Source organism: Lepisma saccharinum (genome assembly GCF_977018435.1).
Source record: "Lepisma saccharinum chromosome 12 unlocalized genomic scaffold, izLepSacc3.1 SUPER_12_unloc_1, whole genome shotgun sequence".
In the NCBI taxonomy this organism is placed as follows: Eukaryota; Metazoa; Arthropoda; class Insecta; order Zygentoma; family Lepismatidae; genus Lepisma; species Lepisma saccharinum.
Genome location: NW_028142891.1, coordinates 17,328,899 through 17,341,271, shown reverse-complemented (window position 1 = coordinate 17,341,271; position 12,373 = coordinate 17,328,899). Strand labels below are relative to the sequence as shown.

General features: G+C 37.2%; 1 protein-coding gene across 2 annotated transcripts in view; it reads right to left on the bottom strand.

Moving 5' to 3' along the window:
- Window positions 1–12,373, bottom strand: part of Oseg4 (intraflagellar transport protein Oseg4) — a 134,603-nt gene that overhangs the window by 67,855 nt on the left and 54,375 nt on the right. The window contains exons 11-12 of one of the 2 annotated variants that reach the window (XM_083115762.1): window positions 10,826–10,920; window positions 2,258–2,275 (exon numbers count right to left, since the gene is read on the bottom strand). In XM_083115762.1, the coding sequence (XP_082971888.1) occupies window positions 2,258–2,275; window positions 10,826–10,920 (113 nt within the window). The remainder of the gene's footprint in view (window positions 1–2,257; window positions 2,276–10,825; window positions 10,921–12,373) is intronic. The other variant, XM_083115763.1, reaches the window with a different exon arrangement.

Genomic DNA, 12,373 nt, shown 5'->3' with positions numbered 1-12,373 from the left:
GCAACAATTCATCACCTTCTGCTCAAAACCGATTCAGAAGCTGTTCACAGACCGTCCTGCGTGTCCACTTCTGATCAAATGTCAACTGGCAGGGAACCCACCTTGCACAGATTTTGCGGAAGCGTAAGTGGTCGTGAATGATTGTCTCAACACTCCCGACACTGATATTCACCTCGGCAGCAATATCCCGCACTGTTACTCGCCGGTTCTCAACAATCATTTGCTCAACACGTGCGATATTCACTGGTGTGACTGCAGTCGGGTGAATGTGTCCATGCGCTTCATTTGTCACCAGCTCCCATCCTTTGCGAAACTGCTCACACCATTCGTACACTCTTGTCCGCGACATCGTTTGTTCACCATACTGTGCTTGCAATCGTCTGAAAATCTCAGCTGGTTTCACTTTTTCCTTCACGAGAAATTTGATTAGACACCGCTGCTCCACAGCCACAGACACACTGCTTGCCGCCATGTTCGCTGCAACTGTTGCGCATGCGCAAAATACGTCATGCCAGGCGCTAGTTACTCGCGAAGGAATACATTACGTCACCCGCACGTTTCATCATGATCCGGCTATTCATCGATTTTTTACGTACGAAAATCCCGGTCAACCTTGAAGAACCCTTGTATATATATTTGAAATTATGAAGTGCACTGTAAACATTGGTGATGTCAACGGACAGTACTAGATGAAAAAGAAGAGTTGAAATGTATCATACAAGAAGACTAAAAGTGTATATTAGTTAGCTTTTTGTCTTGGTTGCCTGACTTTTCAGACACCCTGTAGTTTAGATAGGAATCAATGTCAGGCATACAACTGGATTCTTTTCAATATTGAGTTTGTTACTGTTTTTGATAACTAGGGCTCGGAAGCTGATGACCTAAAACATCTACAAAAAATAACCTGAAAATGATTTTCACTCCTAAAATGAACGCTTCATTTTTCATAAATTACAAGAGAGTAGATGAATAATTCAATCAAACCCATTGTTTGGTGTTTCAAACTACCAAAACAAAGGGGGGGGGGGAAAGCAATTAAGTGCTAATATATTTTTCTTCTTCAACGTTACATAGAAAACACCGCAAGGTTTTTCTGTATAAGTCATTCACCTCCTTTCACAGTGGTACAGAATGATACAGTACTTGGTCAGCATCTGAAAATACAGCTGTGCTTCAGATTATAATCTTGCATTGATTATATTTTCGACTAATGGCATACTTGTTAGAAAATATGCAAGAGTATTACCTATGTGAAATTTCGACTTTCCACGTTGCACAATTGGATAGCTTTTTCCGATTAATTTCAAAAGCTCACTGCCTTCTTTCACTAAGGGTACGGCGTCTGGAGTGGAGATGGTAGGGCATCACTTCTTTGGTAGTTCCCAGGCAGCGGTAGTTGCTTTTCTCCCATTTGGTGGTGCTGGTGTATGTTTTTTTGGCGTCTTTCGTCTGCTGTGCTTTCTGCTTTCCAACTACAGCTCAAAAGGAACTAAAAAATAAGTGATGCCCTACCATCTACACTCCAGATGCTGTACCCTTAGTGAATAAAGGCAGAGAGCCTTCGAAAATAATCGGAAATAGCTATTCAATTGTGCAATGCGGAAACACAAAACTTCACATGTGTAATACTCAAAAGTGCACTTACAGCACCCATCATGAATGTAAGAGTGTGCTAGCAATTGCATAAAACAACAGGGAAGGGGCAAAAAGAAGCCTAAAAAATGATAAAAATGCAACAAAAACAACAAAAAATATTGAAAAATGACCTAAAAATTAAAAAGCTGGAAAATGAAAAAAATGCAAAATAAAAACAATATTTTCTGGTTCTAACTGAAGAATTGATTGATTTGGATGTTGTAAGTCCACCTTATCCACAGTAAGGCTAACAGGGATTGGTCCTACAGTTTAAAGTGAGATCCGAACCACTATGTGCCTCCACCTGGTATCGAACCCAGGACTCTTGATTACAAGGCAATGATGCTACCACTGTTCCATCAGGGAGGCCTAACTCAAGGAAAACGGACTTCTATCAGGTTTAGTTCTGTCTTCAAAATATGATTTTCTTCAACTTCCTAGCTTTCTTGATAACATTAACTAAGCAGTTATTTCACTTTTCAAGTATTTCACCATAATTTTTTAATAAAGCTGAAGAAAATAACAGTCACTATATGTATGAAAACAGTGTTGAGGTGCTTGAAAAACCCAAGCGTGCAAGTGGATCACGTGATTTGTTTCAAAACCTCACACTTACACATACCTGTACATTTATATTTGTCTGCAAAGAAAAATTCTTCATGTTACAAATTCTCATTAATAATACCATTTGAGTAAATACTATTAACTGTATATGTTAGTAATTTGAATTTTATTACCTACTAATAATAGCATATCTGTTTCTCGATGTGTTAAATATTCCTATAAATAACTCATGATTTTGTACACATGGGAGAAGTACTGTGTGGAAAATTCAGCAAAAAATGCAGGCTGGATAATCAGTGATTCTCAACCTTCATGAGACTTCGGCCTTGTATTTTATTGTTTTAAAAGTCAATGTCAATTTTACTCTTAAATACTGTTGTAATTTTTGAAACCTTATATATTAATTAATATGTGCCTTGAAATTAAATAAACTGTAAATAAATAAATTACGGTATAATCATAGAGTAAGAGTTTGATTATGTCTACGCATGTTGATATTCAGTGGAACCTAGATTTTATGCCTTTGAGGGAACAAAGCTGAAAAATCTTAAAATGCACGAAAATGCAAAATTGAGGAAAATTTTTCAACATTTTGATACACTGAGACCATCAAGATTGAATGTACAACGAGGGAAAATGTAAAATCTGGGTTCCACTGTCTGTGCGAATATATATATTTATACACACGAACACACACACACACATATATTTACAGGTGTCGCAAAACAATTTCAACAACGCTTGTGTGCGGGTAGATATCTTAAAAACAAGTAACTTTTCCCTATAAAGTTTACCTCGAAAGCGCTTAGTTTCCGCACTATAAGCACTTAAATTCTATCCTCTATGTATGCAACCCAACACAGCAAATGCTTGCTCTTACATAACTTCCAGGGACACATGGCAGGGTTGTCACTAGCATTTCTCGTTAAGAGAGACGACTTGAAAACAACAACTTGGGAGTGTTGCCTGAGCAAAATCCAAAACATTAATGTTATTTGCGATGTTGTAAGAAGCATTTACAGAATTTATAAACTGACCAAGACAAAGAATAGGCAGACTGAAATTCAAGACTATTTTACTTCGCTTTTTTGCCACTCTTGGCTAATCACGAAGATGAGGATAAGTGTGATGATATGATAAAATAACAAAATAATACCAATGTCTAGGCTAGGATTTAAACCCGAGACACCTGGCATCCTAGCACCCTGTTTGAACATCACCACTGAGTATTTCACGTGTCATGCAATATCAACAATCGCAAGAGATACACGAGACAGGTATAATTTTCAAATAAATTGTTACAACATTATATTTTGCATATTCGAAACGAGGCTGCCAACATATTATGTTTGCATATGTTCGTTCGTCGATTTCCCCTGTCTCACGTGTAAACCCGTTGAGGATTAACGGAATATATACATATCCCAGTATCACGTGGCAGCAAATAGTATGCCATTTCTTGAAAACTACACCTGATATTTCAGCTCTCTCTTTTTTTATCTTTAGTATACATACGAAGGTATGACATATTCGATTAAAAAATATATATCCATTGTTAATACTATTAACGAGCATAGTTCGAAAAAGGCCTTTGTCTATACCTGAGCATTATGGGATAGATCATGTAAAATTGGCTATGATTCCTCCACCACAACTTTTTGCTGATATATTTAACTTTTACATGTAATAATGAAAACAAGAGAGCACTTCAACAATAATTAGGGTCCAGGGGCCAAAGGTCCAATTTTCAAAATTTCCCTTGCAAAAATGCTGTACTTGTTTTCTTCAAAATAGGACAAGAGGCACTGCATGTTCTCAAAGAGTGGTCTTTTATTGTGCTTTCCTACAAATTTGGTCCATCTAGTGCCAATAGGGCTGACTCTAGAAGAAAAATTCTCGAAATTATATCTGTAAACTGGCAACACTGCAGCTCTTATAAATTGGTATTACTTTTTCCGCAAGAACTATCAGTCTACTTTCAATGAAACTTTGCATGGTTGTTGCCATTTTAGAACTGGTTAGCTTGGCATCTGGCAGCAGAATTAGAACTAATGGGACCATAAAAAACCAACAAAAAAAAAACACTTGTGGATGTGTTTGAATGTATTTCACGGAATATTCGATCGGTAATTATGTTGCATTGCTCATGGAACGTGTTTTTATAGTTGAAATCATTTTGAAACATGGTGTATTTTGTCAAATATAACAGGTGGATAATTTAATGTGCAAATGTTTAAATTGATGAGAAAATCGAAAAAAAAGAATCATAAAAAATCATTCTCATAAACAAAAAGTGAAAAACATTAAAAAGGAGTACTTCCAAAAAAAAATTAAATAAAAAATTATTTCATCCTAATTTCAACAAATTATTTAATAAAATGTAATAAATAGTTGCTCAAGTTAATAAAGAAAGCTAAGGGCAATTAAAGGTGAAGAGAACATGGAACATTCAGTATTTGAAACTGATACACTACCACCAGGTCACAGTCACCTGGAAGTCAGACAATATCTTCACCTCATGGAGTGCTTTTTCTCGGAAATACCTGGCTAGAGTGTGCGTCAAATCTCCTGCATATGGCGATAGCCAATAGGAGCGCACTGCAGCGGTGCCATGTTGAAATCTCACACAGAAAAGAGACAGCGTGGTTGAGCGAAATGCCTTGTCACGGAACTAGGCAACGCCGCACATCTGTGATTTGCTGGTGCTGTTCAGCCGTTCAAGGCCATATGCAGGAGATTTGACGCGCACTCTAGTTCGTGCTAGTACCTTGGCATATCAATACCGTATCACTCTTTCGAATGAGCGACCGGACCAGCCATTTCTGATTAACTTATTGGGTGATGTACACTAAAATCTCCTTCATCCTCAGAGGAGAGTCTTACTCGTTAGTAAGTTGGCCTGATGGTAACGCCCCAAGAGGTACTACTTAAACAAGATACACTAGAAAAGAACTGGAAATGGCAAATAGTGAGCACTTTGATTTTAGAACCTTCGAACCTGAATCATACATGGTGAAATTAGGATAAATACCTGTCTAATACTTGAAGACTGATGCCCAAATCAAAGAATGAAGTGTAAGCCTGTAAAAACTTTCTCCAGGCTTCTGGTTGTTTGTAAGCCTAAATCAGGCAGACTCAGCCTGTTGGAAGAGCAACCAAAAGAGTTCTCTTGACTATTCCTAGTCAATCAAAAGAGTGCCTCTTCTCCTCTATGCCGATTTGTCAAGTTTATTCCTTCCTATTGTCTTAGCAAAATTACTCACTGTTTACCTGTTAGCTTGTTTGTTACACAATACCTCAGGAAATCTGCTTACCACTTGACTTGGCATATTTGTAATACCTAAGAGGAGTAAGCGGCTGGTAGAACAAGTGAATGACCCATAGTCAGGTTGAAGCTTCTTGAAAATGTACAGGCTTACAGCTTCGTTACGATACCTATAGGGTACCCCAGAGTCGTAGCCAGGCAGGGGCTGGTGGGGGGGGGAGGGTGAGCCCCCTGGCATTGCCATCAGCCCCCTCTGAAGTTTGGTAAAACTGCTTTGTAAAATGTGTTTGCAGTGACGAGTGAAAATGTAGACTTCAGACATTACTTTGCTCAAAACTTGATAAAGGTTGAATGCACACAATACGAAGAACAGATGTAACATGCGTTCATCTAATTTACAAGCCTAAGTCAAAGTAGCAGAAAGTATATTTTCTCTTGACTTCAGCTATGAGTGGGAAGAAGGAGTTTGTGCAACATATTGAAAATAAACTGTATATATACGAGGTGTGGCTAGAAAAAACCAGACTGTTGCTACAAAATCTCTTATTGGTTATATTGTACAATGCGAACATTATCCCCTTCAAAGTACTCCCCTGAACTATCAATATCCTGCTCCATACGAATCTTCCATTGCTGGAGGCAGTGCTGGAAATCATTTTCTGAAACCATTTTCATGACCTCCGTCGCTTTTGTTTCCTGGTCCCTTTCAGTGCTGATTTGACCTTTGGGAATAAAAAAAAGTCACACGGAGCGATATCCGACGAATAGAGTGGATGTTCTAACACTGAGATCCTATGCTTAGCCAAAAAAAGCCTTGACTGATAATGACGTGTGGGCAGGAGCATTTTGCTGATGGAAGAATCCATGACTTGCTTTTCCACAAATTAGGTCGTCGCCTTCTTACTTGCTCACGAAGGGTCGTCAGCACCATGATGTAATAATGTTGGTTATTTTGCAATAGCTCGAATACTCAAACGAAGATATTTTCGAATCAATTCACTGACATTTGCAATGTTTGATTCCGTTTTTGACATGCAAGGCCGTTCAGGACGCGAGTCGTCTGCAATCACTTCTCGTCCCTCTTTAAACCTTTGAAACCACTCAAACACTTGTGTGTGTGTGATAAACACTCATCTCCTTACACTTCCTTCAACAAACCATACGTTTCTGTGGCGGATTTTTTGAGTTTCATAATAAACTTTAAATTGATACGCTGTTCTACTTTCATACTTAATATTTTTCTGACGGAGCACAGATGTACGGTTCACTTCGTCCACAAGCTACAGTGAAACTGAGCACCGCGCAGCCTAGGCAATTACACAGTCGATAGGCAGGATATCACGTTATACACTCATGCACCGCTTGACCTTGACGCCCTTGCCATTTGTCGACAGCAACATCAATCCGGGTTTTTTTCTAGCCACACCTCGTATATTTGAATGATTCCAGATTTTCTATGTCCTATATTAACTTAATGAACAACCCCCTACCTCACACAAACATACTTTAATTTTATAATATAGCATCCCCCCCCCCCTTGAGATCAATTTTGGCTATGGGCCTGGGGTACCCTATCACTACATGAAGTCTCATTCCAAACTCAATTTTCCAAGCCGTAGCCTCTCATTGTCAGTGAGAAAACTTTAATTTCATATAGTTCCATAGAAATAAGAAGCAACATTTTGCAGCAGATGGAAATAATTTAAACACTGGTACAATAGACGAAGTGGCTGCGGTGGCTCAGTCTGTAACGCATCTGACTACCATGCTCAAGGTCCCAGGTTCGATCCCCGGCTGGTTCAAATCTGGGAACTTTTCTAACGTTGGAAGCGACCCTGGCGCCCACCCAGCGTTAAATGACATGGGTACCTGGGGGAAACCCTGGGGGGTAAAGGTGGCCAGGGGCATGATGCTGATCACATCACCCCCACTCACGACCGGATCAAGAAGTGTGGAGTGTTACCCCCACACCCCCTATATGCCTTTGTGGCATGGTGCTAAGCACTGGGGAGCACTTTTAGAATAGACAAAGACCTAAGTAAATAAATAACCTGTAGCAACAACAGCCCATTGAGGGCCTGGGTCTACCTCACTCCCACCTGATTCTACTAACTCCCTCATGCGAAGTGTGAGACCATCCAACCAGTTACGGGGTGACGTGTGGTCAGCACGACAAACCCTAAGTCATTGTTGTAGGTTTCTGTGACCGGGTTGCACTACTCCCAAATTTCCTCACAATGGTGGGTAGCCACCAGTCCCATACTGGCCGAAAACTCAGGAGAAAAGTTGTTACGCTTCCCTCAGGAGACCGAAACCTGCGTGAATCCCATAGCTGGAGCCCAAAGCATGAAGCCCTAGACTGCACAGCCATGGTGTGGGACAGATGAAGACTTGTCATTCAAAAAAGATCTTAAACTAAAGGTTTCATGGAGCCATGCAAAGAATGACCTGTCTGCGACACTATCCTACAAATTTGGGACGGATCAATATGAAATTCTGGCCAATACTGATACAGTATCGATATACAATTTCCTGATACCCACGGGTAGAACAATACAGGGTACCCAGTCGCCGGCACTTGAAAATTTTTCTTCTAGTGCATGAACTTTAAAATTCAGAGCCAAAAAAATATATTTTTATTCATTCATTTATCTTAATTTTTCTGCCAAGATCTCTGGTGAAGATGAGGATGAATGATGAAATAAATGGAGGGACAATCAAAAACACATATAGACAGCCTACAGGTCCCATAGAGGATTATATTTTCCATGGGTCCAGACGACAGAGCCTCATTAGTCTGCAAAATGCAGTTCAGGGTGTACTACGTGGAAGAGAGGTTGACATTTGGGTGTCTCAAGAAACGGTCACCGCTTACACCCCTTTTAATATTTCAAATTCACTTATCGAAAATTCCCATTGCCTATTTTTTAAAATAACAAGTACAGTATGTGTTTCGTTATTGTTGTCTGTTTTCTGTATCACATGTTATCATTAAATCAGAATAATAATAAACATATCATTACAATTTTTTTCAGTGATGCTAGCCGAAACTGCGGTGATACAGCAGAGTTGGCCATTTATTAGAATGTATTGCATAGTTATTCCGACTGTTACCAGTTCATCCACTTCTAGGAATACCACTCTGGTGCAAGAATCAATTAATTTTCATCCAATCTCACATTACTTAAGAAATTAAATGTTTTAGGATCACATTTCAAAATGTGTATCTAGTTTTTTGGATTTATGGCTTTATTACACCATCACCATTATGAAAAAAAATGGCTCCTCAGAAAAGGGGTTGACTAACTAACTCCCTAGCCTTCTTAAACCCAAAGGTTCATGGCTGCAGCAACACAGGCCTTCCATCTTTCCCTATCTTGAGCAAGTTCTATATACTCTTTTCCATCCCTACCGATTTCCCTTAGGTCCATCTCAACGTTGTCCCTTCATCTTCGTCTTGGCCTTCCTACAGGTCTCTTACCATCAGGTTTCCCAACAAGAATCCTGTAAACTCCTCTTTCCTCTCCCATTCGTGCCACATGGCCTGCCCACCTAAGTCTTCTTGATTTAATTATTCTAATAATATCTGGACATGAATACAAATTACGTAGTTCTAAATTATGTAACCTTCTCCACTCACCTGTCTCCTCATCCCTTTTAGGTCCAAAGATTTTCCTAAGGATCTTATTTTCAAATACTCTCAATTTATGTTCCTCTTTCAATGTAAGGGACCAAGTTTCACATCCATATAATACTACAGGCAAAATTACTGTTTTGTATATTTTAACTTTTAGTTTCTTAGATATTAAACGAGAAGACAAAAGTTTATGAAGACAGAAGTAACATGCATTTCCTGAATTAAACCTACTTTTTATTTCCTCTTTAATATAATTTTCATTTGTTAATATTACTCCTAAATATTTGAATTTGGAAACTGGTTCAAACGAGTTGTTATCAATAATTAGATTTTGATTATTACCTAACACTTGGTTTCGGCCTGTAAGCATATATTTAGTTTTCTCTTTGTTAACTTCCAAACCTATCTCTTTAGCAGTTTTGAAAAATATTTTAGCATTATTCTTAATTGTATTCACATCATCCCCCAGTAAGTCTACATCATCTGCATATGCTAACAACTGAGTCACACCATTTAATTTTAGTCCTTCTTTAGTTTCTTTTACCTTCCTAACAGCATATTCTAAGGCAAAATTAAAGAGCAATGGAGATAATGCATCTCCTTTTTTTAACCCATCATGAATTGTAAATTTGTCAGACATATTAATACCCACACGAATTTTACTTTCTGTTTCACTGGTGCATATTTTTATCATACTAACAAGCTTCTTAGGTATTCCAAACTCTATTAATATATTATATAATTTATCTCTTTTGACAGAATCATATGCTTTTTTGAAATCAATGAATAGCTGATGGACATTTTGATTATATTCCCATTTTTTTTCAAGTGTCTGTCTGATGTGAAAAATTTGATCTGTAGTTGATCTGTTACGTTTAAATCCACATTGATAATCAACTATAATTTCATTAGCATATGGGGTTAGTCTTGTTAAAAGAATGTTAGATAATATTTTATATGTTGTTGAGAGTAGAGAAATTCCACGGTATTTATTGCAGTTCATTTTATCACCTTTCTTAAACACAGGAACAATTATGGATTCTTTCCACTGTTGAGGGATTTCTTCTTTATTCAATATTAAACAAATTAATTTATGAATTTGACATATTAATGAATTTCCACCATATTTAATTAACTCAGCTGGTATTAAATCAATGCCAGGTGCTTTGTTATTCTTTAGCCTTTTAATAGCATCTTTAACTTCAGTCAAGTTAGGTTCTGGAACTAAAGGTTCTGCTGTGTGGACTTCATTTACTTCTGATTTATCTCCTACATGGACATTTAAAAGGTCATTAAAGTAGTTCTTCCATCTATTTAGAATATCGCTTGGGTCAGCTAGAAAATCACCATCTTTATCTTTTATCAAGTTTACTTTAGGTTGCCACCCCTTTCTAAACTCACAGTTAAATTATTTTTTGTATTTTCTATCCCTGCTGATACCGATATGCTAGCGCTTCGACATAAAATTCCAAATGGTCCTTGAACAAGCTGAAAGGTTCACTGCAATGCAATGCAAAAGGTGCTGCAGATTTAGACTATTACTTTTAAAAAAATAGGAAAAGAAAGTTGTATGTTTATATCTATAAAAAATTACAACAAAATGGCAGAATTGTGCACTAAATTATGAGATATTTATAAATATATATTGGATCAGATTGACCAATACCAATAGAGTATTGACTAACATGTCCTATCCTTACTGTAAATGCAAAAACTGGACAAACCTCGTAATTCCTATCCAGGTCTTGCATAACATCAGCTGCACCTGAAGGAGTATCGTCCACATGATACAGGCGTTCTTTTTTATCTCGCCTTGAACCTGGGAAAAGAAATTTTATTGTAATCAATAGTCTACTACATAATTATGAATACATTTTATGAATGTTTTAGAGATCTACTGAAAGCATTACATCCCAGAAATTTTAACTTCACTAACTTGAAAATAGCACAATAGAATGCACACACTTTCGAATCAAAATATTTACCACTTTAAACTGTAGATCCAGTTCCGATTGGCCTTACTGTGCATAAAGTGGGCTTAAAAATTAAAAAAAAAATAACCAAGATATTTAGCCAGCCTCTGTGGTTGAGTGGTTAGCACAGCATGCTACGACACCAAGTGTCCCGTGATAGATCTCAGCCTGTGCATGAATTTTCCTTGTGAGTATCCTTTCATAAATTTTATCATATCATCACTCATCCTCATCATCGTGATTAGCCAAAAGAGGCAGAAAAGTGATGCTAAATAACAAAAATAAAAAATCCAAAGCTTTTCATTATGATTAGGGCTCTGAAGTTGAAATATAAAAAGGACCTAAAAACAAAAAAAGGTCATATAAATGTGATCTAAATTAATTAATACCTTCAGTTTTAATTACATATTTAATGAATAAAAAAATAAAAAATTCTGGTGATATGGAACACACAGTGCAAAAAAACTATATCAATGAAATGCATCTTCTTTCAGTCCAAAAATGTTTTTCTCTTGTTTCAGGGATGGTTCAAATATATTTCTTTCTTTTATTTTTTTTTTACTACAGAAAGGATGTTTAAGAGGTGATGAACTGATGATGATTCGAATTGAGAATGGGCAGTAAAAACGTAGTCGAAAGAAGGTGAAGTTGCAAGAAAAAGCCGTTAAGAACTAAAAAAGGCTAAAAAAGGACCTATATTGCTTATTGTTATGAGAAGGGCTCGGACGTTGATGACCTATAATGCTGGAAAAGACCTAAAATAATTTTCGCTCTGAAAATAAAAGCTGGATTTTTTTCGTAAATTACAAGTGGTTGAATAATTTGATAAAACCCATTGTTTGGTGGTTGAAACTACTGAATCAAACGGAAAAAGGAATTAAGTTATTTACTCTTACTTCAAGGTTACATAAAATACACTGCTGCAAGATTTTCCTGTGTAAGTCATTCATCAACTTTCAGAGTGAACGTTCCACGATACAGTAGTTCACCAGCATTAAAAGAAACGGTTGTGTTTTGCGTTCATCAGATTATATATTTTTTAAATACTGTGACTAACTTTACTTTAAAACCACAGATTAAAGCGATAACTGAGGCCACCAAGGGAACTTCAAAGCAGGCTTCACACAAGCATTTTAAGTTTGAAGGAGGAAAATGAATTTACCAAAATAAATTATTTAATGCATTGCCAAACATTTCAGTTAAAATAATATTACACTTTTCCATTGACGTCTTTTAGGTTAGTGGCGAACTTGCTAAGAGGACCATGCCAGGGAAATTAAATATGTAAGTTATGCTAGC